This window comes from Thamnophis elegans, chromosome 13 (assembly GCF_009769535.1).
Source record: "Thamnophis elegans isolate rThaEle1 chromosome 13, rThaEle1.pri, whole genome shotgun sequence".
NCBI classification, from domain to species: domain Eukaryota; kingdom Metazoa; phylum Chordata; class Lepidosauria; order Squamata; family Colubridae; genus Thamnophis; species Thamnophis elegans.
Window position 1 is genome coordinate 28,565,700 of NC_045553.1, and position 25,250 is coordinate 28,590,949.

Sequence of the window (25,250 nt, forward strand, 5' to 3'; positions counted from 1 at the left end):
CCCATGCCCAAGAGGCCCCAACTTTTGTTGTATTAACATGGGAACCACGGACACCATTGTTATGAGCATTTAATCCTCTCCTTTTGGCTTTTGCTTTGAGGGATGCTGTCAAAGAAGCTTTCCAGATGTCATTGTTGGAGTGACAAGCACTAAGCCAGTTGGAAAACTGCCCTCCAGTAATATTGTTACAAGTTTGAATTTGGGAAAATCCTTTAGCAAACACTTTTGCATATAAGGGCACGAATGAAGCTGAAGAACATGCTTCTCACAGTCAACTGGAGAAGAGCTCAGGTTGGCTTGGAAGCAGAAGGAGATTTCCTGTCCGCAAGCCCATCCAGACTCAAAAATGATGCAAGCTCTCTTGGTAACTATATGCTTAGCGGTTTTTCCATATCAAGGTAAGATGTTTTCTTTGGTTTCCTTCTTCAAATTCTTACTGCTAAAAGTCTATGGCACCCAACAAGTTTCTATGGTTTTTCTTTTGATACTTAACCAAAATTTGCTCCACTTCAGTTTCAACAGACTGAGCAAAAGAGTCTCAAGGATCACATTTGTTGTAAAGTTATATCAATGGTTTTTTGGTATTTGTTAAATTTTGTTAAGATAATAGACGCTAAGAAAGAAAAGTCCTAATATCCTCAGAAGAAAATCATATTCAATTTGAAAAAAAAGATTTTCCAATAATGTGAGTAAAAGAATTAGAAGACTGAAGAGGAGAGAGAGACAGAGTTTGTGGCAAGAAACGTTCAGGAAACAAAATGTTAATAATATAGTATGGTTTACTGAATTGTGTGAATCAGACTATTGTAATTTATAGTTTCTCATGTATGCTTATCACTCAGTGCACAAACTTGCACATTCAGTGAGATTTGCCCAAATCAATGCCTCTAGATAGTCTCCCAGCTGTCAAACATCATTCAGCAAATTGCATACCCAAAGAAAACCTGGATTTGTGTAGTCTCTTCCAATAGAAAAAGATTCCATGCTTCACTGATAATTGTATAACAAACTGAGTTGTGAATGTGAGAATAGTCGAATAACATCCCAAAGTAATACAAACCTTTCTTCTATCCCCTCCCTTACAAAGGAAGCTCTATAATCCTGGAATCTGGGAATGTTAATGATTATGAAGTAGTGTATCCACAAAAAGTCCCCGCATTGCCCAAAAGAGGAATTCAGAACGCTGAGCCAGAGGTAAGAAAAAGATCTCAGCACATTACTTCTTGTCAGACAACAGAGTTTTTGGTATTTCTTTGCTGCCATGTAATGATTACCTGGATTTTTGCATTACAATCTATGTGCCTGATTAATTAATTAATTCATACATACAAACATTCAACACATTAATATGGTGCCCAATTCATACAAAATTGAGGAGACTCCTGATAACTTAGCACAGAATTTCCTAATATTAATAGGCTACTATAGCTAATAAAGTATTGGGAAACACCCAGCCCTATAGGAAAGAGGGATCGAGCAGGGAATTAGCCGTGAGTCATTTCATAGCTGCAATAGATCTTACTCATCTCTTTTATCTCTCTCCATTAAATCTTATCTATCTGTTCTGCAGAGAAGGGGGAGTTGTGTTTCTAGGTGAAGATGGTATAGTAGTTATAACTCAAGGTTAATACTAAGAACCAGATTCAAGACCATCACTGGATGACTTTCAAGCCAGTCTCTCTGTCCCAGCCTACCTTCATTCACCAAGATGTTCAATTTGAGAATGAGATCTTGAACTTATGCAGGAATGTTTAATTTAACTTAAGATTTTACAGTGTCCTTCAATCACTAGATTAAATACTCTAGATCTAATAAATAATTTGGCCACAGCTCTCCATTTGACACAGGTGTGGAGTTGTTAAGAAGGTACACATTTTATTTGTCTATTTTTAAAAATAAACTCTGAACTCTTTGCATTTCAGACCAAGTATGAAGATACAATGCAATATGAATTTAAAGTGAATGGAGAGCCAGTGGTCCTTCACCTAGAAAGAAATAAGTATGTTAACTCAGAAGTTCTCTTAACTTTACTAGAACTATATGGAAAATGTATATTCTCAAACATAATCCAAGAGAAATAATAACTGTATTGCTTTGTTTGGGAAACTAAAACTCAATTAAATTTTATAATTTAATTTATATAGGACAGTGGTGCCTGCGAACCCCCAGCAGCCCACCCCTGTTTGAAAGGGAACTTAAATGCCTTCTAGTCCAATCCCCTGCTTAAGTAGGAAACTATACCATTCCATAGCTTTTGAATCATTCCTGGTGTTCTATCCAGTGATAGAACACCCACAATTTCTCAAGGCAAGCCATTCCACCAATTAATTGTTCTCATTGTCAGGAAATTTCTCTTAATTCTAGTTTGGATTTCTCATACGTAAATAAACTACTAACATTGCTAAAAGAAAGTGTATCATTTTCATTACCCCAAAACATCACCATTGAAATTAGTATGGCTGTCACTATACTGTAAACATTGGAGGTCTCTGAAGTCCTAGTGCAATTTAATATTAGTATTAAGTCCGAGATACATAGCTGGTGCATTGAGAGTGACTGCCTGGCTTTGATTTTACAATGCATTTTACTTTTGAGCATGCTGTATCCAAAAGATTTTATTTTGCCTCTGGATGACTGAGAATCTCCATAGACCATTCTATATGTGCCTCTAAATGTATAATGCCTTTATTGTTAAGTACAGGCTATTAAGAAATTCCCCTATATATGGGCATTTCTGTGTCACTTTATCTTGTACCACCGGAGATATTTCATACTAAATTATAAGGTGTGCTTTAGAAGTTCTAGTGCCCCCTTTTGTTTTTTTTAAATATGAAGGCTATCCAGATTTCAAGAGCAGCATCTGAATGATCATGTTTTGGCATGGAAGCCAAGCAGGACTAGAAGTGGAAGAGTAGCAAGGAACATGTAGATTGGAAAAAGAGAAGGCAATGCCAGAAGGCATAGTTGTGACACTAGGAATGGAAAGTGACTCTATATATTGGTTTAAAACTTCAAGACAGATGCTTCTGTATGAAGCTTCAAAGCATCCATTTATTTGAGGTTGCTTCATTTTACTCTTAAGTTAATAGAGCTATGAGGCTCTCCGTTATAGACCAAGTAGTTTCATCAAATTGTGCCATAGACCAGAAGAATAAAAAGAATAGGCAATACAAAATGTTTTCTCCTGGTCAATCATACCACATCTGAGCATTAATGAAGAGAATAGCACATTTTCCTTGGTGCAAATCTCTTTAATCAGGCAAATCTTGTCTGTACAGCACTCCTCTTAAATAGGTATCCTCTTGAGATTGAAATTCCTGCTACTTTCCTTTGATACCAAACAATATAAGGTTAAAATACAGTAGTTGTAGACTTACTATAAAATTATCTCCGTCCTACTTAATTCCTAACATGGATATTCACTTTTTTCATTCTTTCCAGAGGACTTTTTTCCAAAAATTACACTGAGACTCATTATTCCCCTGATGGCAAAGAAATTACAACAAGCCCTCCGGTTGAGGTAATATCCAGAGTGTCTTACTTTTAGGAAATAAATTGGGAGGAATATTTGAGCACTAATGTTTCAAATATGTAAGTACCAGACCAGGCTACTCAAACAAGGACTGTACATCTATAAAGTTTCTTATACTGAAATATTCATATAAGGATGTATGGATTGTTAAACCCAGTTTGTTTTATTCATTGAATTAGTAGGGCAAGAATTCAATTAAATAGTTCTTTCCTACTGGTTAAAAGCAAACATTCTGGGGAGTGAGTTTCACAAATGAGTTTGAGTTTATTAGGACTTGTATGCCACCCACTCTCGAAAGACTCAGGGCTGCTTACAGAAAAGGCAGGGAAGGGAACATATAAAAATTAAAAAGTACAAACATTAAAATCACACAACAGTCATAAGATAAAATGGGGCTGGATAAATCAACAGCCCCAGGCCTGCTGGAAGAGTCAGGTCTTAATTGCTTTGCGGAATGCTGGGAGAGTAGTAAGGGTCCGGATCTCCATGGGGAGATCGTTCCATAAGGCCAGAGCAGCAACAGAGAAGGCCCTTCCCCGGGGGGTCGCCAGCCGACATTGGCTGGCAGATGGAATCCGGAGGAGGCCTAATCTGTGCAATCTTATAGTCTCTGGGAGGTAAATGGCAGGAGGCGATCTCTCATGTAGCCAGGTCCTAAACCATGAAGGGCTTTAAAAGTAATGACTAGCACCTTGAAACGTGTCCGGAGACCAATAGGAAGCCAGTGCAGGTCACGGAGGACAGGTGTAACGTGGGTGTACCTAGGTACACCCAGTCTTGAGGTGACGAGGGCATGAGTGACCATCCAAAGGGCCTCCCGGTCATGATAGGGTTGCAACTTGTGCACCAGGCGAACCTGGGAAAAGGTCCCCCTGGTCACAGCTGACAAGTGATGTTCTAACATCAGCTGCGGATCCAGGAGGACCCCCAAGTTGCGAACCGTCTCTGAGGGGTGTATAGTTTCACCCCCCAGACTAAGAGATGGAATAGCTGGACCATCCTTGGGAGGGAGCATCAATACCCACTCAGTCTTGTCGGGATTGAGTGCAAGCTTGTCCACTCAAATAGATTGATTATGAGAACATCAGGTTCATAAGATCTACATTTTAATTTTTAAAGCAGATTACTGTGATAAATTCAGAATCATTTGTTTGTAATACTAAAAATGAAAAAAAAATCACTTTGATCCTTCCTACATGTGTAGTAAGTTATAATACTCCCTATGGTGCAGCGCTAGATGGTCACCAGCAGTTTTTCATTCAGTTGTGTTTCCTGAGAAGTATCAAGTACTATAATCTCTGCTAGGCCCCTTTGATCAGTGCTTCATTAAGTCCTTGGCTTCTTCCTCCCAAATTGATATAAAAGTGCATCATCTTTTTACAAAAATAATCTACTTCTGGCTTAGCCTCTTCAAAGTTCATACAAATTGTTTCTACTGAGTGTGTAACAGAAATCTCCTGACTTTAATGCTATATAGATCCTGCTTCCAGATGATGCTAGGAATTACATGTCTGTAAATTTCTGAAAGCTTTCATTATGCAGGCTCAAGGGAATAACAATTAATTGGAATCATTAGTAAATGTGGAATTTTTAATACATTATGGTACTGTTTCAGAATGTAGGACTATCATCAAGTCTGAAAGTTTGTTCCGCAAATCCTTGGTTCATCAATAGAGTTGATCTCCAAGAAGACAAGGTTGATGGAGAAAAAGGCTTGTAATTTCAACAACACATTCTCTTTTTTTGTGTTGTTTATCAGCCCAAAAGTTCTTAGTATTTTACCATCAATGGGGCTCCCCCTGCCGTGTGACTTGTTTTTATGGAGAGTTGTGTTTAAACTGTGTTCATTTTGGAACAATCAATATTAAGCAGGTCTTCTATCCCCTAAAATCAAAATGTTCTGAATAATTGCTTTCTTAATATTTCATTCATGCGGTGAAATACATTGGAACCGCACTTTTGTTCATCAAATCACACTACAAACAAGCTTTAACCAATGCAGTCCTCTTGCCTCCATACAGGATCACTGCTATTATCATGGACACCTCCAGAATGAAGCTGAATCAACTGCAGTCTTCAGTGCATGCAATGGCTTGAAGTGAGATAGTCTCTTATCTTTTATTTATTTTGTTAAGAATAAAATGCTCCTCTTGGAGATGTCATAATTAAATAGAAGGACATCAGTTATTCATGAAAATTAGTTGGGTTTGATCTAAGACCTCTGCAGAATTTAGAAAGACTTTGGTTGAATACCAAGAAGTGCTGCTGCCAGCCAATAGAGACACAAGGGAGCTAAATCGGGTTTGTATAAAGTTTAGTTTAGTTTTAGTTTTATTGAGTTTGTATGCCGAGACTCAGGGCGGCTCACAATAAAAAAGGGAGGGGATACAAAAAATAAAATAAAAACAACAATTTAAAATTCTGCAACAGCCGTAACCTCGAATGGGGCTGGATAGTTCAACAGCCCCAGGCCTGCCGGAACAGCCAGGTCTTAACCGCTTTGTGGAAGGCCAGAAGGGTAGTAAGGGTCCGGATCTCCATGGGCGATCGTTCCAGAGGGCCGGAGCAGCCACAGAGAAGGCCCTCCCCTGAGGAGTCGCCAGCCGACATATGAGCTGCCAAGCCCATATCTCCTTTGTATATAGGCGGAAATATTACAGGTAGAGAAGATAAGTATACTTCAGATTGCATACCTTGCTAGAATGACTAGATGAAGAGGCAAGCAGACTTTTCAGTTCTACCCAGAAACACTTCCTTGAGTCACTCTGCACACCTTCTCCAACCAGCTAGATATCTTAGCTACATAAAGACCCCACAATTCAAAATCATTAGTCAGATTCAATGTTGTCCCAACAGCTGATATTGAAGGAAGGCACTAAAAGATCCCCTTTGTACAGAGACTATGTCCATACAGTGGAGGAATAAAGGAAATGATGGAACATAACATAATAACAACAGAGTAATAAAAGAAGAACAGGATGATAGAATAATGGAATTGGAAGGGATCATAGAGGTCTTCTAGTTCAATCTCCTGTTCAAGTATAAGACCTATTGTATATCATTCTTGAAAAATGGCTGTCAATCTCTCTTTAAAAACCAGTGGTGATGAAACATCCACATTATCTGAAGGCAAACCTTTCCACTGTTTAATTGTTCCAACTGTCAGGAAATCTCTCCTTCGATCTATTGTTTCTTGTTCTGCCTTCAGAGACTGTGGAGAATAGATTGTCATGCTTTTAACCCCAATATTCTCTTCTCTTAGTTTGCCATCTGTGACCACGCTTTTATATATTGTTTTACAGAGGACATTTCAAGCATCAAGGGAAGACATACCTTATTGAACCCTTGAAGCTTTCTGACACTGAAGCCCATGCAGTCTACAATTCTGAAAATATAGAAAAGGAGGATGAGAGCCCCAAAATCTGTGGGGTAACCCAGACTACTTGGAAATCAGATGAGCCCATCAAAATGACCTCTCAGTTAAATCTCACTCCTGAAGTAAGTCTTATATTAAAATCTCATGTATCTAACATGGTTAGATAACAGGGATTCATTTACTTGTTTCTCAAATGTAAAGTAAAAGAGAAATTCTTTTTTTTTGGGGGGGGGGGGAATTGGATAGAATTCAAAAGGGAGGAGCCCCCATTTCTAAATTCTTTATCCTCAGCAAGTTGTGGTTATGGTATATTCATTATGTTTATTTGATCCTTAATTGGTCCTTTATCTTGAATATTCTAGTCTCAATGTCTGCTCACTGTCACTTTAGTCAAACTGGATCTTTTGCAGCAGAGTTAAGAAAGTGACTGTCAGACAGCAAGGAGAGAATGTCCATTCTAGAATTGACAATTTGGCTTTGCAGTTCTGTATGCTGAAAAACACGAATACTTTTTCCTAGGGAAAGAAGCAAATAATACACTCTCACACATGCAGATCTTAGCAAAAGTGTACTTCCTGTGTAATTTGGGAATTCTAGTGGCGAGCTCTAACAGTAGCATGCTGGAGGGAAGGACTGTTTCCCAGGAAAATAAGCAGCAGATTAGCAATGAGTCCTTGGATTGCAGAAAGAGGCTTAGAAGGGACTCTTTCCCTAAAACTTTCACAGGATGTATCCAATGGTTACACAGAATGTACTTTAGTCTGGCAAGATTCCTGTGTATAGGAGAGCAGCAATAAAGAAACTATTCTGAGCAATTAACCATCTTGTTCTTGTTGCTTGTGCCTGAGAAGTCGAAAACAATACTCAAGTAATCATTTTAAAATTACATCAAAAGAAAGATATAAATCTTTGACCATTTAGAGTGAGTTCAGTGGGTCAGAATGTCAGATTTTCTCCCCTTATCTTGTCATTAATGCATAGTGTGGTATTATTGTTAGTTCCATAGCAGGACCACATCACCATATTTCTCATATGATTGGTTGAGATCCTTTGTTTGAGAAAGGGGAGGAAAAGTGAGAAAGTCATTGGCACATCAGGCTGAAAAATAGGTCAAAGAAAGCAATTCCTTCACATGCTTATTTTTATTCCTATTAAATTCTGTTCAGTACTAGGTATTCATGTATAAATTTATCTTTAAGTATTGGATTATAAAGTCCAAAAACAAATTAATTGGAAACAAGTGCCACACCATATAAATACAAAGAAAGGGATTCCTGTCATGACATACTTGGGTGAGATCATTCGATGGCACGGGATCAAATACCATCAATATGCGGACGATACTCAGCTGTATCTGTCTGCCCCATGCCAACTCAGTGAAGCGGTTGACATGATGTGCCAATGCCTGGAGGCTGTCAGGGTCTGGATGGGGGTTAACAAGCTTGTACTCAATCCAGACAAGACCAAATGGCTGTTGTGTTTTCCTCCCAAGAATTTGGCCAGTATTCCATCACTCAGGCTGGGGGGTGAAAATTTACGCCCCTCAGACAGGGCACGCAACTTGGGAGTCCTCCTGGACCCACAGCTGACTTTAGAACATCACCTGTCGGCTGTGACCAGGGGGGCATTTGCCCAGGTTCGCCTGGTGCGCCAGTTGCACCCCTACCTGAACCGGGAGTCACTCGCAACAGTCACTCACGCCCTCGTGACCTCAAGACTGGACTACTGCAATGCGCTCTACATGGGGCATCCTTTGAAGAGTATTCGGAGACTTCAACTCGTCCAGAATGCAGCCGCGCGAGCGATTGTGGGTGCACCCTGGAACACCCATGTTACACCTAATCTCCGTGAGCTGCACTGGCTACCGATCGGTCTCCGGATACGCTTCAAAGTGCTAGTCGTAACTTATAAAGCCCTTCATGGTATTGGACCTGGGTACTTGAGAGACCGCCTGCTGCCAATTACCTCCCAAAGACCCGTCAGATCTCACAGGGTCGGCCTCCTCCGGGTTCCGTCCACAAGCCAATGCCATCTGGCTACTACCCGGGGGAGGGCCTTCTCTGTAGCAGCTCCGTCCCTTTGGAATGAACTCCCTGTGGAGATCCGGACCCTCACCTCTCTCCAGGCCTTCCGGAAAGCCGTCAAAACCTGGCTGTGCCGGCAGGCCTGGGGTTGATGAGTTCCCCTCCCCTCTCGACTGGTATGGCTGTGTGATTTTTGTGTATTTTAATTATGTGTACTGTTGTTTATGTTCCCTTTCCCCCCTGAGTTGTTCGCCACCCTGAGTCCCTCCTGGAGAAGGGCGGCATACAAATAAACTAAATACAATACAAATACAATACTTTTTTTTAAGGTGACAACTTTTGTTTCTGCTTGACAATCCATTGCATAATGTACTTTTTCCTTAAAAAATTAACACCACGTTCCCTAACTCTGAGTTCCACAACCTTTCCAGCTTTGCGGACTGGCAGGAGGAAGAAGGGATTGTTCCCAATGATCAGCTGGATCATGCATGCGCCCAGCTCCATTTGTGCAAGCAGTGGGTGCACACTTGGGCAAATGGAGCATGTCCATCCATACTTTCTTGCTGCCGATGCAAGTGGAGATGCCCATGCTCATGCCAATGCTCACCTAACACTTCCAAGTAGTGGGCTATGGCCCAGGGGTTGGGGGAACCCACTCTAAGGGCTAAAATTTAAACAATCTGTCTCCCTATACATGTCTTCCTCAAAGAGCCAATATTTCTGAAAGGCCAAGTATTTTGACCAGGGAGTATAACAAGCAGTTTTCTGATTATCTGATGATGACCAAAATTCTTGTTCGCTGCTGGGAGCAACATGTCTAAACAGCCTTTTGCTTATTGTTTTTTTTTTTTTTTAGCAAGACAGATACTGGCAGGCCCAAAAATATATTGAGTTTTTCATAGCTGTAGACAACAGAATGGTAAGTATCTGGGATATCATTCCCATTAATTTCTGCCTTTTTTAATGTGGGTATTTTTGAAGACATTAACAAATATCCAAACTGGATTTCTCTTAACATGTGCTTCATCATAAACTTTGATATTTCTTTTTCTTATTGGACCCAACCAATATTTACAAAGTTAGGAGACATTTCTGTAAATATACTCTAATTTGCACATTTATTCTTCCTGAATTCCATCTAAATTCATTTTTATCCCACATTGGTTAAACAGTTATATAGGTTTCTTTGAAACTTTCCTGCACAATTTCTATATCCAAGTTGACAACACATAAAGAATAAGATGTCTAGTGGAGAACGCTTATGTTGCACTTCTCTAAACATGGAAATATGGTATTCAATTTAGGAAAGAATCTCAGTAGGATGAGATTCTCCAACCAGGAGGAGAGCACAAGTATGCTGCTGAAAAGTTAATAATTTTGATATATTAATGGCACAAATGTAGACTAAAAAATCAGCAGGAAATAATTATTTGGATTGCTTGAATAAAAAGTAATATTTTCTCTAAATCAAAAAAATTCAACAATCCTTTCACTGATATGTTCTTTATCTTCCTCCTTCTCTCCCTTCTTCCTATAATCATGATCTCATCTTAACTTTTTTATCTTTTCTGTAGTGCCTGAAATACGAGCACGATTTAGCTGCTATAAGAACAAGAATATATGAAATTATCAACACTTTAAATATGGTAAGAGGACATGACAAAAATTATTTCACTTGTTGGATTTAATCTTTTCTCAGCCCCTCCCCAGTTTTTCACTGTGTTCACATAACACACTTAACCAGGTAAAGAAAACTTGGAGATGGACTTCTATAAGAACGCTAACTTTTGTGGCTTCGAGTGAGGCAAAATAAGGTCATTAGGCCAGCTGGTGATCCAGCATGTAAGGCCATCCCAGGAAATGGGTTAATTCAGTAACTAGGTTAATAGGCCTCTTACGTGAATACAGCCACTGTGTTGAGAGGTTGCAAATCCAAAAGTGTTGCAAGAATACAGTCAGAACGGCACCTGTAGCTGGATTCTTTGAAGGCTGCGGTTAATGGTTCTGAACTCGGACATTAGAAAGAGATGGATAGAGTCAGCCAATTGATTGTGAAACTGATCCCTAAGAAGAAACCTGGAGAGAGGAACTTAATTTGAGTTGGATTTTGGTACCTAGGAGGAGATACACTCATATTGTAATGTTCTATTAGCCTTCTTTACATTTTCACTGTTGATGATCTGTTGGAATCAGGGAGACAGCAGAAAGATCAATGAGCCAAATATCCCTTCAGTCCTCCTCCTCTTCTGATCCTGATTACAGAGAATAATCAACTGCTTAATTTTATCCTTTGATTTATTCCTCCTGCTTAATACATCCTCATTATTATAAACTTTTATTCATTACACATGAAACTCAATCAACTAAACATTTTAAAATGTATCACAAATATCATTGGCTGGCTCTGATTACTGATAAGGGTTGCTGCTAATGTCCTAGTTATCATCCAAGTATCTTGTATGTTGTTCCATGTTGTTGTTGTTGTCATATTATTGTTGTTATTATTATTGTTGTTGTTATTATTATTTCTTTTATTCTTTAAGCATGAAACTCAGTCAAGTGAACAAAATGTGACACAAATTTCATTGACTATTGATTCATTTATTATTGTTATTGTTATTATTTGCCCAATATATGGAGTCCTTAGTGCTGTCTGAGCTTGTTGGTTTCCTTGCAGACATTTCATTATCTGACTAAACAATGTTAGAGCAGAAATGAGCACCAAGGACTCCACAATTCAACCTTGAGCTACAAGGATTTGTCTTCTATTGATGCCTAGATCTTTTTTTCCCTTTAACCTGCCCATAGAAGCCAATATCAATTGCTTTTTAATCTTGAAAGTTTCTCAAGGTTTACTTGTATTTGAGTTTCTGATTGTTGCCATGTCCACCTGACAGATGATGAGACCTTTGCGAATTCACCTTGCACTGGTTGGCATAGAATTTTGGACCGACGGAGATAAGATTTACGTGCAGGAATCGACGGATGCCACTTTGGAGTTATTTGAAACATGGAGAGAAACAGATTTGCTGCCACGCAAAGGAAATGATAATGCTCAATTACTCACGTACGTCTCATTGTGGGGAAAGGGAGAGGGATGTCTGGGAGTGGAGTATTATGGGAAGATTAGTACAGCTTTTCCACTCTATGCTGTGTACTTTAAATCATATGTGAACTATCTCTGGCTCAAAGTCAACTGCTTTTTTTTAGATGAGAGCTGGTTTTGAGAAGCAGATACTCAGCTTGATTTCATTTCACTTGGATTTAAAATTGAAACTCAAATGATTATCCTGCTATGCTTTGCCTGTACTTACACATGCATTTTTAATTTGATTAAGTAATGCTTTGGTTCCCACTCTGCATCAATTAAATGAATGCTTGCATTACACAACAGATAAACCAAGAATAAAGTAAAATAATAAAATATCCAATCTATCTATGTATGTATGTATGTATGTATGTATGTATGTATGTATGTATATAAAATGCTCAGCAATATACATACATACATACATACATACATACATACATACACACACACACATATATACATACACACACACACACAAGCTGTTTTTCATAGCTGAAGAGCCAACTTTGTCAATGTCAAAATGCCAAAAGCACATGGAATGCTATTACCTCTCCCCCACCAAAATGGTAACCATTTATCTACTTATATTTATGTGCTTTTGAACTGCTAGGTTGGCAGTTTCTAAGGGGTCTTCTAATATGAAGACCACGTCATCTGCAAATTCCTGTGGCTTATATTGCTCTTTTTTAAATCTCCATTCCTTTTATTTCTTTATTTTGTCGAATATTCCTGGCTAACACTTCCAAAGTCAGTATAAATAGCAGCGGCAACAGTGGATATCTGTCAGCATTACTTCATTCAGTAATCAGGAAAGAAAACCACTGGACTCCATTTGAATTGAAATCAAGTGTACTTTTACTAATTATAAATGAACAGTTGCAAAGCTAAGCTGAGTCTGGTTAATTAGGCGCGAAAGCTAATAATATAATGCATAATTCATTCCCCTCCCCTTGGCATCCCTGAGCACAGTCCAATCATATTGCCCCCAAATGTCAGGTGTGAGATAACTTCAAAAGGCATCACCAGGATGGAATACTGGACCGTTGCTGGACCGTTGGCCTTGGGGGGAAACTCCCTTCCTCCACATGCGCAGTAAGATGGTCAATTCAGCATCTAGAAACTTCCTCCAGCACAGCAATGATTCCCCTCCCAAATACCATGCCTCCCCGCCCCGTTTCAATGGTAGCTGAAGCAGCAGCAAAGCAGAGGCTGACATCATCCCTGTCTAGTGCCTTTTTTAAATATCAAAGTTCTCTGTCATGTCCCCATTTATCATCACCTTAGTTGATTGTTTATTATATATTGCTTTAGTCATATTAATAAATATCTCTCCAAAGTCCATATTTTTCAGTTGTAATAACATAAATTGCCAATTAATGTTGTCAAATGCTTTCTGGGCATCAATCCCCTTATTAATCTCTTACAGAACCCTGATTTCCATCCTCCTAACCTAGCACAACGCAAAGTCCCAATTCTCTCATATACTGGTGATGCCGCTATCATTTCACAAACCCCCATAGGACTGAAGAGAGCAATTAGAGCAGCACTTGGTTATTGCAGGCAAAACAAGCTGGTCCTTAACTTCCATAAATAAAAAAATAGTTTTGGCTAAAAGAACAAGCCAATACTCCTGGCAAATAGAAGGATATAGTTTGGAACAGGTTAGAACATTTAGATACCTTGGTGTGGTTTTCTACTAGCTAGGGACATGGAAGGCACACCTGGATCACACATTGTAAGTAAGTAAGTAAGACCAGCAGTGCACATTAGTTTTTACACTATATTAAAAAATACTAACATTAAAATATAAAGATTTTACTTACTTACTTTCTGGGCATCTAGAAACATTAACCCCTTTTGTTTTCCAGGATGCATTTCATAATACTCCAATGTGTTTTAAAATCATTCTCATACTGGTTTTAATCTGTCCCTTTGGCAGAAATCCATTCTGGCCTAAATGTATAAATTCATTCAAATACTTTTTAAATCTCTCTGCTATTATCTAAGCATATGTACTTTATAGTCCACATTCAGTAAAGATATTGGCCTATAATTGTTTATCTGCATTAAATCTGAATCATCTTTTAGTATGAGTATGCTGTTTGCTTCCATCCATGAGTTTGGTATTTCTGCTTCTAGCAGTACTTCATTATATAGTTCCAACATCACTGGGCTTAGTGTCTCTTCTAGTTGTTTGAAAAATTCTGCCATTAGCCCATCAGGCCCTGATGTTTTATTATTCTTTTGTCTCTTAATTATTCTTCTGTCAATTCCTTCATGGCTATTCATTCATTCAACATATCTTTAACTGTGTCTAGTACTTTAGAGAGTTCAGATTGTTCCAAATATTGTTGTATGTTATTTTCCAGAATGTTCTCCTTATCATACACTTTCTCATAATACTATTTTTAATGGTTTTTTTCTCCTCATTCTGATAATGAAGAGTCCCTTTCTCATTGATCTCCCCTTCTTCCTCATAGGGACATTGACTTCGAAGGAGCTTCTGTAGGATATGCTCCCATAGGCAGCCTCTGCAGGTCAAAGGAATCTGTAGCAATTATTCAGGTTAGTAGAAATGATACCTGTTACCTATTTGTACTCAAATTAAAACTTATATATAGGCATAACTTCTTTACAAATAAAGCATCTTCTTTTTGATCCAAGTCATTTTCATCCATCTTTATTTGAAGATTTGACATTTCCAAATCCTGCCTCAGTTGATGGCATTTTGGCACAATGCATTCTAGACATGTAGATTGAGCTTTTTGTATGCCATGAGCTATATATCAGAAGGTGACAATATATTATAACTCTGCTCTGATTGGCAAATAAGCAGGTTACAACAGATTACAACACTCCCAAATAATGCTTCTGAACCATATTCTTAGCAATCCTAATGACAAACATGAATCACTCTTATTTTCTTACAAGAAATTTAGGATCTAGATTGCATATGATTGAATTAATGTGCATTGAGAAAATGAGGGGATACTAAATCTACTTTAAAAAAAAACTCCATTATTTTAAGGCCCTACAAGAAAACTATATTAGTTAAGGTGATACTATGCATTTATTGAGAAACAAAAAAATAGTTTTTGTTCACATAGAAAGAATAGAGAGACATGGCAATAAAAAAAACTCATAAAGTTTTGTTTCTTAAGAAGCACAGTTAGGATTCAAGTAGTATGAGGTAATCCTAAACTTGTTTGCTCAAGAAGGTCATTTTTATTCAGAAAGAACAACTCATTCTTAAGCCTGTTTAGGGCTTCAGCCTTCAATATTCTGAGAATATGTTCAGGAATTCAGCCTTCAATATTGTGAAAATACTAACTCGCACAAAAATTGCTGAATATTTTTGGATGCCTGTTGAGTTTTAATTACTAAATAAATGAAGAGAGCTGTATAATTACTTTATATTGTTCTGTATGTTTTGTGTTTTGTTTGTCTTTGTGGTGTTTTTCTTTTTGTTTTTAAAGATTAAAACATTCAATAAAAATTATTTAAATAAATAAATAAATGCAGAGAGCAAATGGATGGATAGGTTTTGTTCTTCTCCTGTGCTGTAGCTTCCCGGCTTTAAAGTTTTCTTCTGCATGTATTTGTGTATGTTCTGGAGTTTTGATGGGCATGCATGCATTCAGAAGAGCTAGCTAGATGAATTCTGAGATGGTATCCTCATCTCAAAATTTTTCACTTAGTCACCGTTTTTAGACAATTAGTGTTAATGATAATTGGATTCACTTTCAGTTTCTTGGCAGATTAACAATAAACAAAGTATTCTCTTTTCTTTAGGATCATACCAAAGATACACGTTTGATGGCAACTACAATGGCCCATGAGTTGGGTCATAATCTGGGCATTGAGCATGACACAAATGTCTGTATTTGCCCTGCTAACAAATGCATTATGACTCCGGAACTAAAGTAAGGATTGAGGAACACTTTTATGCCTTTCCAAATTAAGTTATTTTTAAATACTTGTAATTAACTGTGAAATTAAATATAGTGAGAACTTACAAAAATGAAATAGTCATGGAGTTATAAAAAAGAAGGTTTGAGTCATTTGTATGTCACTTTACTATGTGTAGTTAAAATGTGTCATATTTAAAAAGGTGGAATTGCTCTCAACAATTGAATAGCAATCATTCAGCAGCTTCCTCCAAAACACAAGAGTTTACAGAAACAGAATAGGAAGCATAGCCCAAGAAACAAAATATCTGTGATGGATAACAGAGGAAAGCAGGTTAGACATTAAAGACTTTCCACAATAGGAAGCAGAATTGGGGTGGGGGAGGATTATTGTTTTCCCTTGCCCCTTGTAACATAAAAGGTATGTTACATCTCTGCCATATATTGCATTCTTCTGAAACTAACAGGGAACAACATACAGGTAGTGATTGACTTATAACCATTTGTTTAGCAACCATTCGAAGTAACAATGGCACTGAAAACAGTGGTTTAGGACTGGACCTCCCAGTTACAGCCTTCACAGCTTCCCTTCAGTCACAGAATCAAAATTTGGGCAGTTGATGACACCAGTATGTATTTACGGTGGTTGTACCATCCTGCGTTCATGTAACCGTCATTTGTGATTTTCCCAGCTGTCTGACATTAGCCATCCCTTTTCCATCTTATATGTTCTTGCAATGAATTCTGTTCCTACTTCAGATATGGATGATGTGCTAATCTTATTTCATCTCTGCAGTGGTGTCCCTCTCTATGACTTCAGCTCTTGTAGTGTTGAGCAATGCAAGAATTTTCTAACTTCAAAACTCCCAGAATGCATTCTCAACAAACCCTCGAAAACAGATGTTGATGCACCTGCAGTTTGTGGAAATTACTTTGTGGAGGTGGGAGAAGAATGTGACTGTGGCTCTCCTGAGGTAAGTTTTTTTTTAAATCAACAAGAGTGTTTTCAAAAATTTTCTCCTTGGAAAATCATCTGGCTATATAAGTGGTTTGAGCCATGCAATAGGTTGGTTTCTGAATGGCATAGGTTTATGTGCTTTATGTACATGCATGAATGCTGTGGCTTCTCAGATTCGAGGAACCAGTCATGGAGGAATAAAGAACTGGTATCTCACTAACAACTGGGGAAGACAGCATATTTTTAAAAATGGGTGATTTAGCTCCAACAAAATTCTTCCCTACTGAAAACCCTATTTTGTTGACATGGACACATTATCTGTCCACTATTTTCCTGAGCTGCTTCCTCCCAGAACTTATGATCTTTAATCTATGCTCTGATCCCTAATAATATTTTTATAAGAACTGTGATTTACTGAAGTGTTCTCTTTATATTGTTAAATATACATATAATGGTTTGTAAGAATGTCCTTGAGAGACAAAAGAAGGAGGAAAAATCTACTCAATGGTCATATAAGTGTAACAGGTTAGCCTGCTGAAGCAAGGCGACGAGGCAAACATCCTAAGGGGAACACCTCCCACCCATTCTTTTGGTCCATAAAAATGAGAGGATAGAAATGTTCATTCAGTATTTAAAGATTCTGCTACTGTAACCTTACAATAAAGGTAGTGTTCATATTCATGGTTGGTGCTTCTTCTCTGGACTCCCTCCAAGACTGGCATGAAGATTACAAAATCCCTCATGAATAAGAAAGGAATGGGGGCTCAATTGGGAGATGACGATGTTTTTATTTGTTTTATTCCTTTCACATAGGAAATATCAGATAAGTCTGTTTCACATAGATATGCCATCAACCGTTTACAATAACAGTTTGTGCATTTGCTAGCTTAAACCCATGAGGGAACCCATCACAGACATATCTTTTTCCTTCACAGTTTCCCTCTTCAAAATAGACCAATTAAAAAAGACCAGGCTGAGAAGTCTATGACATCATTTGATATGTTTTGCTTCTCAGGATTGTAACAGTACCTGCTGCGATGCTGCAACTTGTAAGCTGAAACCTGGGGCACAGTGTGATGCTGAAGAATGTTGTGAGCGATGCAGAGTAAGACTTGTTTATTTTTAACACCAAGAGAGATTTTACCCTGCTCCATACTAGCCATATAAAAATGTAATATTTCTTACTATGCTTACTATGATCAAAACATTTTAACCTATTCCTATCCCCTCTTCCAGCTTATTTGACCCTTATGAACATATCCATAGGGAGGATAATGTAACAAAATTTCAGCCTTGTCTTAATTGAAAATACACTCTTTCTGTACATTAAATCTCTGAAAATAATAAATTTGTTCTTTGACTGAGTTTGCATGGAAGTCCAATTTAAATAAGGGTGCCCAATGTTTGAGATTGATGCCCTAACTTAGCTCCTTGGCTTTTGGGAAGGTTCTGGGAGGTCTCTGGTAATGCTGTGACATTTTTCTCACTGAGATTTTTAGGATGGAAATAAGTTTAAGAGATGTCTGGAAATAAAATTGCTTCTCTCCCACCCCCTCCTTAAATTCTCTACCTGATCTCTAAAGCTCCAAATTCAGTTATTTTGGTGGCACATTCTGGAGGTGCTGCAGGTTCATGAAGAGAGAGGTGCAATTTCCTCATTCCTTCCATATGGGGTCCCAGTTGACTCTGCAATGAACTTTTTGAGCAGAGAGGCCCAAATCATTTTGTTCTTTCCAAATTTTCATCACAAGCCCAGATTCATAGGAAGAGAAGACATTTTTCAGCACCACAGAAAATTCTGTGAATGCTTCTTCCCATGTAAGAAAATAAAAATATATCATGAGAAGTTCATCAATTAAACTTTGGCTGCTTTTTCATGGCAGCCCAATTGATTTTCACTTCATGGTCAGCCAATATGTAAGTCTTGTGTTTCAGGAATCGGGCATTTCATTACAATCATTTTCCCATAGCAAAGAAGACAGGCTGCAACTCTCCTCTAGGCACATTACACAATTGCAAAATGGCAATTTTTGCAAGGGATGCCTTGCTTAGTAATCCTCAAGAAGATGAAGAGGAAATTTTGAAATGTATTATGAATCATAGTTTAACTCTGATCTCTGCTGCTAAAGAATTATAGGTGGGAGTATTTTCCATTCTCATCCACAGTTTAAGAGTGCAATAACAGTGTGCCGGCCAGCAAAGGATGACTGTGACGAGGCTGATCTCTGCACTGGCCAATCGGCTGAGTGTCCAACAGATAGCTTCAAAAAGAATGGAGAACCATGCCAAAGCAACCAAGGTTACTGCTACAATGGGAAATGCCCCACCATGCAGAAACAATGTTTTGTTTACTTAAATAATGCACCAGGTAAGTCAACCTGGATTTCAAAAGTAATTTTATTGAAAAAGACTAAGACAGTAATTGCACAAATCAAAGATTTTCTCATTTGTATCCATAGTAAATCATGATTGCATATAACAGAGTAAGAAGGAGCCTTGGGGGTCTTCTAGTCCAATTCCCTGCTCAAGTAGGAAACCTTATAACATTTCCCATCTCTTCTCTAAAAATCTCCAGTGTTGTAGCACCTACAATTTCTGAGGGTTTTGTACAGATGGAACAATTTTTCAAGATGAAGTTCTTTCTTTGGAGGCTTTAGAGCCCAGCTCTCCAAATCCTTTGCTTTAAAACTCCAGTCATCCTTAGAGAACATGCCCAATGGTCCAAGATGATGGCAGTTCAGGGACGTGCAGTCAGGGAAGGCAGGGCCTCACCACTGTCATCCTGAAAAATAAAAAAAGATTAAAAGGAAAAAGGCTGAGGTAGTTGCTGCCAGAGTCACAGTGGATGACTCTGCTTAGTGCTTAACTGTTTAAAAAAGCCTCTAAAAAAGTGCCCTCTACAGGAGGAGGTGGGAGAACCACGTGCCTCATTTAGTCTATCTTTATGATCATTTGAGCAGAGTTAAGCAATGGTTAAAAGCCGAAAAATTCCTTATGTAGATGAGGCATGTGGTTCTCTCGCCTCCTCCTGTAGAGGGCAAATTTTTTAGAGGCTTTTTTTAAACATTTAAGGAGAGTCATCCATTGGAGGCTCTGGCAGCAGCTAATCCAGCCTGGCCTCAGCAGCTCTTGCCTTTTTCTTTTTACATTTTTTACATTTTCATCATGGCAGACAAGAGCAGAGTTGAAATCCTCTGTGATTGTGAAACAGCTGGAAAAGGTATGTGGGTCGGAGGGTGGGGGAGGAGTTCAAAATTAATGTAATTTGTAAGTATTTTTTATTGTAAGTAATTTGTATGTGTGAGAGAGAGATAGAGAGAGAGAGACAGAGAGAGTTTGTTTGAGAAAGAGTTTGTTTGAGAAGAGAAGGGTAGCCTTGCTTGAGAAGAGAGGGACAGTCTGCCAGCAGAGACGGGTCTTTTACCAGCCTCTGCTGGTGAGCTGGCGCTTTCTTTCTTTTGCCCGCTGTGCCCCCCTTCCCTTTCTCCTCTCTCCCCACCTGGAGCTCCATCCTGTTCCCCTCCCCCTTTACTCCTCCTCTTTCTCCTCCTCCTCCTCCTCTCCCCTTTCTTCACTGGCTGCAACTGAGTGAGGAGTCACCGTGGGGCCAGGCCCCTCGCACCAGTGTCCAGCCCCTTGGAGCCCACTGCACCAGGGGAGGAATGAGATCCCGTTGTCCTGTGGAGACCGCCGCTGATTGAGCGGGGTGGACAAGAAGGAGGAAGAGGAGGAGAAGAGCGGTGAGGTCTTGTGCCTGCCGGTGGCCCAGGCACAAAGTAGATCGGGCGGGGAGTCAGTCGGCTGGCTGGCTGGGGAGGGGGATCATGGCCGCTCAGGTGGCCCCCACCGCCACCGCCAGCAGCTTGGTTGCAAGATGCCTCTGTCGGACACAGCAGTGGGGATGCTGCTTCTTGACGCCACCGTGCTCTGCCACCTCGCGCCCTGCCTCCTCCGACGAACAATCTTCCGCTTTTTTCAGCTCAGATGGAGCCGGGACACCCAAGCTGCTGGTGGTGGCGGTGGGGGCCATGATACACCCTCCCAAGCCAGCCAACCCACCTACTCCCCACCCGACCTACTCCCTGCGTCCTGCGTCTATGGCTGACACAGGGCCGGGGCATCCAAACGCCTGTCACTGTGTCCAATATAGAGTGGCTTTTGCCCGCTTGCCTCACCAACCGTAAACCTCACCACACGTCACTGTGGCAGATCTTTGGGTTTAAAGCTCCAGTCATCCTTTGAGAACATGGCCAATGGTCCAAGATGATGGCAGTTGTAGTCAAGAAATCTGGAAAGACTGACTTTGGAGAAGGGATCTTTTGTGGGTTATGAATACATTCCCAAATTGGACAAAGATCTGAGCCAATCTCAATGAGAGATAATATAAATTGATTATGGGACTGTGTGCCAAGAATATTCAAACCCCGGGATCAAAATTTTCTTACATTTGGCACAATAATTGAAGCAAGAGATCTTGGGGGATGTGATTCTTGTTACTCATCATTCCTGACTTTCAGACTATTCACAAAACTTTCAGCATGGTTTTATGTTGAAAAAGGAAACTGAAAATAAGTTCCCTTTTTCATATAAGGTAGATAGTTTTCAGTAAGCATGGAGATTTATCTTGGCCATAGATCAGTAGTGCAGTAAGGCTTTGCATATAGAAAACCCAAATGAATGTTTGGGGTCATTAATATAGTCAGAATTAACAGAATAACTGAGTTGGAAGGAGCCTTGGAGGTCTTCTAGCCCAACTCCCTGATCAAGCAGGAAACCGTATACCTTTTCCATTCCCTTCTTTAAAAACTTCTAATGCTAGAGCATCCACAACCTCTGAAGGCAAGCCATTCCACTGATTAATTGTTCTGTCATAAAAGTTCTTCATTAGCCTTCAATTCCATAATCATATTTGCTCATTTTCTTTGTATTCTTTCTAGAATCTCAACATCTGTTCTATATTGTGGCGAACAAAACTAGATGCAATATTTCAAATGTGGTGTTGCCAAAGCATTATAAAGTGGTACTAACACTTCTCATAATCTTGATTTTATCCCTCTGTTAATGTAGTCTAGGACTGTGTTGGCTATTTGGCAGTTGCAACACACTGCTGGTGCATATTCAAGTGATTGTCCACTAGGATTGCAAGATCCCTCTAATAGTTACAGTATTGAGCCAGGTGTCACCTAGTCTGAACCTGTGATTTGGTTGTTCTTGCCTAAATATAAAACTTTTAAAAACTTTTTTCACCAATACATTAATTTTGTTAGATAGGGTCAAGTGTTGAAGTCTCTTGAGATCCTTCTGGATCTTAAGCCTACCTTCTGGAGTGATGGCCATTCCTGTCAGCTTATTGTTGTCTGTAAATTTGATATGTTCCATTTTATCCCCTTGTCTAAATTGTTTATGAAGGGTCAGATGGCATGTGATGCTGACTGGGAATCCTAATTGCAAATTAGAACATTGTTCCACTTGCATAATCAATTGATCCATTGGATTTGTGGAGGATGTGATTTAAGCAATAAATGGACACTTGCGGGATTATTTCCATTGCTTTGAAAATGGAAATCTCAGTTCAAACAAACAAATCTTTATTTTGGTCAGTTAAATAGCATAACATGATTTAACATTCCAAAGAATGATAATACCTCCATCTTTTGCAAGTAGTCCAGCTATATTCAAAAAGCCTTAAACCCAGGCCTCAAATCAAGAATAACACATGATGATTCTTCCATGCTGAGTTCTTTCTTCTTTCATTCCTGTAAACAAAATCTTGCTGGACTAAGGACTCTACTGTCTTCATACAATAGACTCGGTAAACTCTTAGAGAGCATCTGTCTCACCCTCGTTCTCTCACATGTAATATCTGTGGTGTGTGCATTGCCTCTTACTCATCTGGACTGCATCATCTCCCACCCAGGATCCCCCTCCTCACTACATTCCAGCAAAGGGATATTTCTACAACAGTGTTAAAGTTGGAAAATGAGAATGAGCACACAGAGGAATGAAGCTGCATTCAGATTCCCCTCCAGCCATAGATTTTCTGCATGATCTTCTGCAAGAGGCATAAAAGTGGCTTCAGCTTTTGTGCCCATAAAATTCAATAAGGAAGTTTAGTGTAGTACTGTATCAGATAGAGAATGATTCAGGCATAACGAGGATTCGATAAATAATGGGTTACAAAATAGTAGCTTAGAAATAAGCAAATATTAACTATAGTTTCTTTAATCCTCTGGAATCTCTTAAATTATTCTTTATCCTGCTGGCATGTTATACATTCATGTATCTATCTTGGTTTCTCACTCCCTCTTGAAGATGCAGACGTGGCTCCAGATATATGTTATGATATGTCTAACCAAGGAGGGAATGATTATGGCTACTGCAGAAGGGAAAACGGTGTAACGATTCCATGTGAACCACAGTAAGAAATCTAAATTATTTCCTTCTATGATGATGATATTATATAAGGATAATAAGAAATATTTTAGGGTCCACATATGGGGGAATATGATTCTGCCATCTGGCTAAAACAGTAGAAATGTGAATCAATTTCTGAATTGCTAATTTTCCTTTGTTTTCCATCTTGGGAAATTACCTTTTAAAACATTGTGTCATTGACTTACAACCATTTATTTAATGACTTCCAGTAAGTGACTTAGAACTTGCCTTTTCACTTACAACTGTTGCAGCATTCCTATAGTCATGTGACCAAAATTTGGGTGCTTGGCTTGGTGCAGTGTCCCAAGATCACATGTTCATTCTTTGTGACCTTCCAGCCAGCTTCCAATAAATCAAAGACAATGGGGGTATCAGATTTCCTTAACAACAATGTGATTTATTTTGCAATTGTAGTGATTCACTTAACAACCATGGCAAAAAGATTATAAAATTGGGTGCAGCTCACTTACCAACAGCCTTGTTCAGAAATGGAAATTCTTCACACATTTGTGGTCATAAGTCAAGAACTATGCTATAATCAGCTTTTCTCTTTGGGCTGACATCACCCAGCTTGTTTACTCTGCATAATACTGAGCAAACCCTGGTTGATGTGTTTATGAATTGCATTTAGTCATAAATCATGATTTAGAAATCACTATGGCCAAATTTGCACCACATGTTGAACCCAAACTAAACAATAAGCCACATTATCTTTTAGTCATGTGTATAAATCAGGATTCTTCTTTTGGCTCTTACACACTGTAGTGTCAATCTTTAGATTTCAACTCCCATCATCTCCTATCATCAACTGATCAGAGATTATGAGAATTTTAAGCTAGAGATCTGGAAAATCTCTAAAGTCTCCTAAATCTGTTTTAAGGGATTTCCAGGTGGATAACAGATGCATTACTTGCTCAAGATAAGACTCCTGAGTCAACCATCTTCATCCTTAAAAACAAGGAAATCACAGTGAGCCGGTTGGAGATACAGGAACTGTGATCTCCAAAAATCCTTGTGAGATTTTTCAGTTATGTGTCAGGGGCAACTAGTTCCTATTGAGGCTGAGCAAACTTCTGGTTCTCCATTTCTAACTAAACAAAAAAACGTAAACGTTAAGCCAGGATCAAGATTTGATTTGATTTGATTTGATTTTAGTGCATTTATATGCCACCCTATTCCTGGAGGGACTCAGAGCAGCTAACAAATCAAAGTGGGGGAATACAGACAAGAGGAAAAACAGCAAACAAGCAACTACAAAAAGAGTTTAAAAAACAATCAACAGCCACACAGTTCGAGCGGGGATGGGAACTCGTCAGCCCCAGGCCTGTCGGAACAGCCAGGTTTTAAGGGCTTTGAGGAAGGCCTGAAGGGTCGTGAGGGTCCGAATCTCCATGGGGAGCTCGTTCCAGAGGGCTGGAGCAGCCAAAGAGAAGGCCCTCCTCCGGGTGGTAGACAATCAGCATTGGCTGGTAGATGGGATTCGGAGGAGGCCTAGTCTGTGGGATCTAATAGGTCTGTTGGAGGTAATTGGCAGCAGGCTGTCTCTCAAGTACACAGGTCCAATATCATGAAGGGCTTGATAAGTGACGATTAGCACCTTGAAGCGTATCCGGAGACCAATAGGCAGCCAGTGCTGCTCGCGGAGGATAGGTGCAACGTGGGTGTACTGGGGTGCACCCACAATCGCTCGCAGGGCTGCATTCTGGACAAGCTGAAGTCTCCGAATGCTCTTCAGGGGCTGCCCCATGTAGAGCGCATTGCAGTAGTCCAGTCTTGAGGTCACAAGGGCATGAGTGACTGCTGCGAGTGCCTCCCCGTTCAGGTAGGGACGCAATTGGTGCACCAGGTGGACCTGGGCAAATGTCCCCCTGGTCACAGCCAAGAAATGGTGTTCTAAAGTCACCTGTGGGTCCAGGAGAACTCCCA

The 25,250-nt window shown here is 39.4% G+C and overlaps 1 protein-coding gene across 1 annotated transcript in view; it reads left to right on the plus strand.

Moving 5' to 3' along the window:
- Positions 1–346: 346 nt before the first annotated feature.
- Positions 347–25,250, plus strand: part of LOC116517075 (zinc metalloproteinase-disintegrin-like atragin) — a 50,477-nt gene continuing 25,573 nt past the window's right edge. Inside the window, exons 1-13 of the mRNA XM_032229843.1 lie at positions 347–398; positions 1,088–1,194; positions 1,923–1,999; positions 3,442–3,520; positions 5,554–5,630; positions 6,835–7,030; positions 7,200–7,202; positions 9,789–9,851; positions 10,507–10,578; positions 11,830–11,999; positions 14,504–14,588; positions 15,816–15,946; positions 16,728–16,905. Coding sequence (XP_032085734.1) covers positions 347–398; positions 1,088–1,194; positions 1,923–1,999; positions 3,442–3,520; positions 5,554–5,630; positions 6,835–7,030; positions 7,200–7,202; positions 9,789–9,851; positions 10,507–10,578; positions 11,830–11,999; positions 14,504–14,588; positions 15,816–15,946; positions 16,728–16,905 — 1,290 coding nt within the window. The remainder of the gene's footprint in view (positions 399–1,087; positions 1,195–1,922; positions 2,000–3,441; positions 3,521–5,553; positions 5,631–6,834; positions 7,031–7,199; positions 7,203–9,788; positions 9,852–10,506; positions 10,579–11,829; positions 12,000–14,503; positions 14,589–15,815; positions 15,947–16,727; positions 16,906–25,250) is intronic.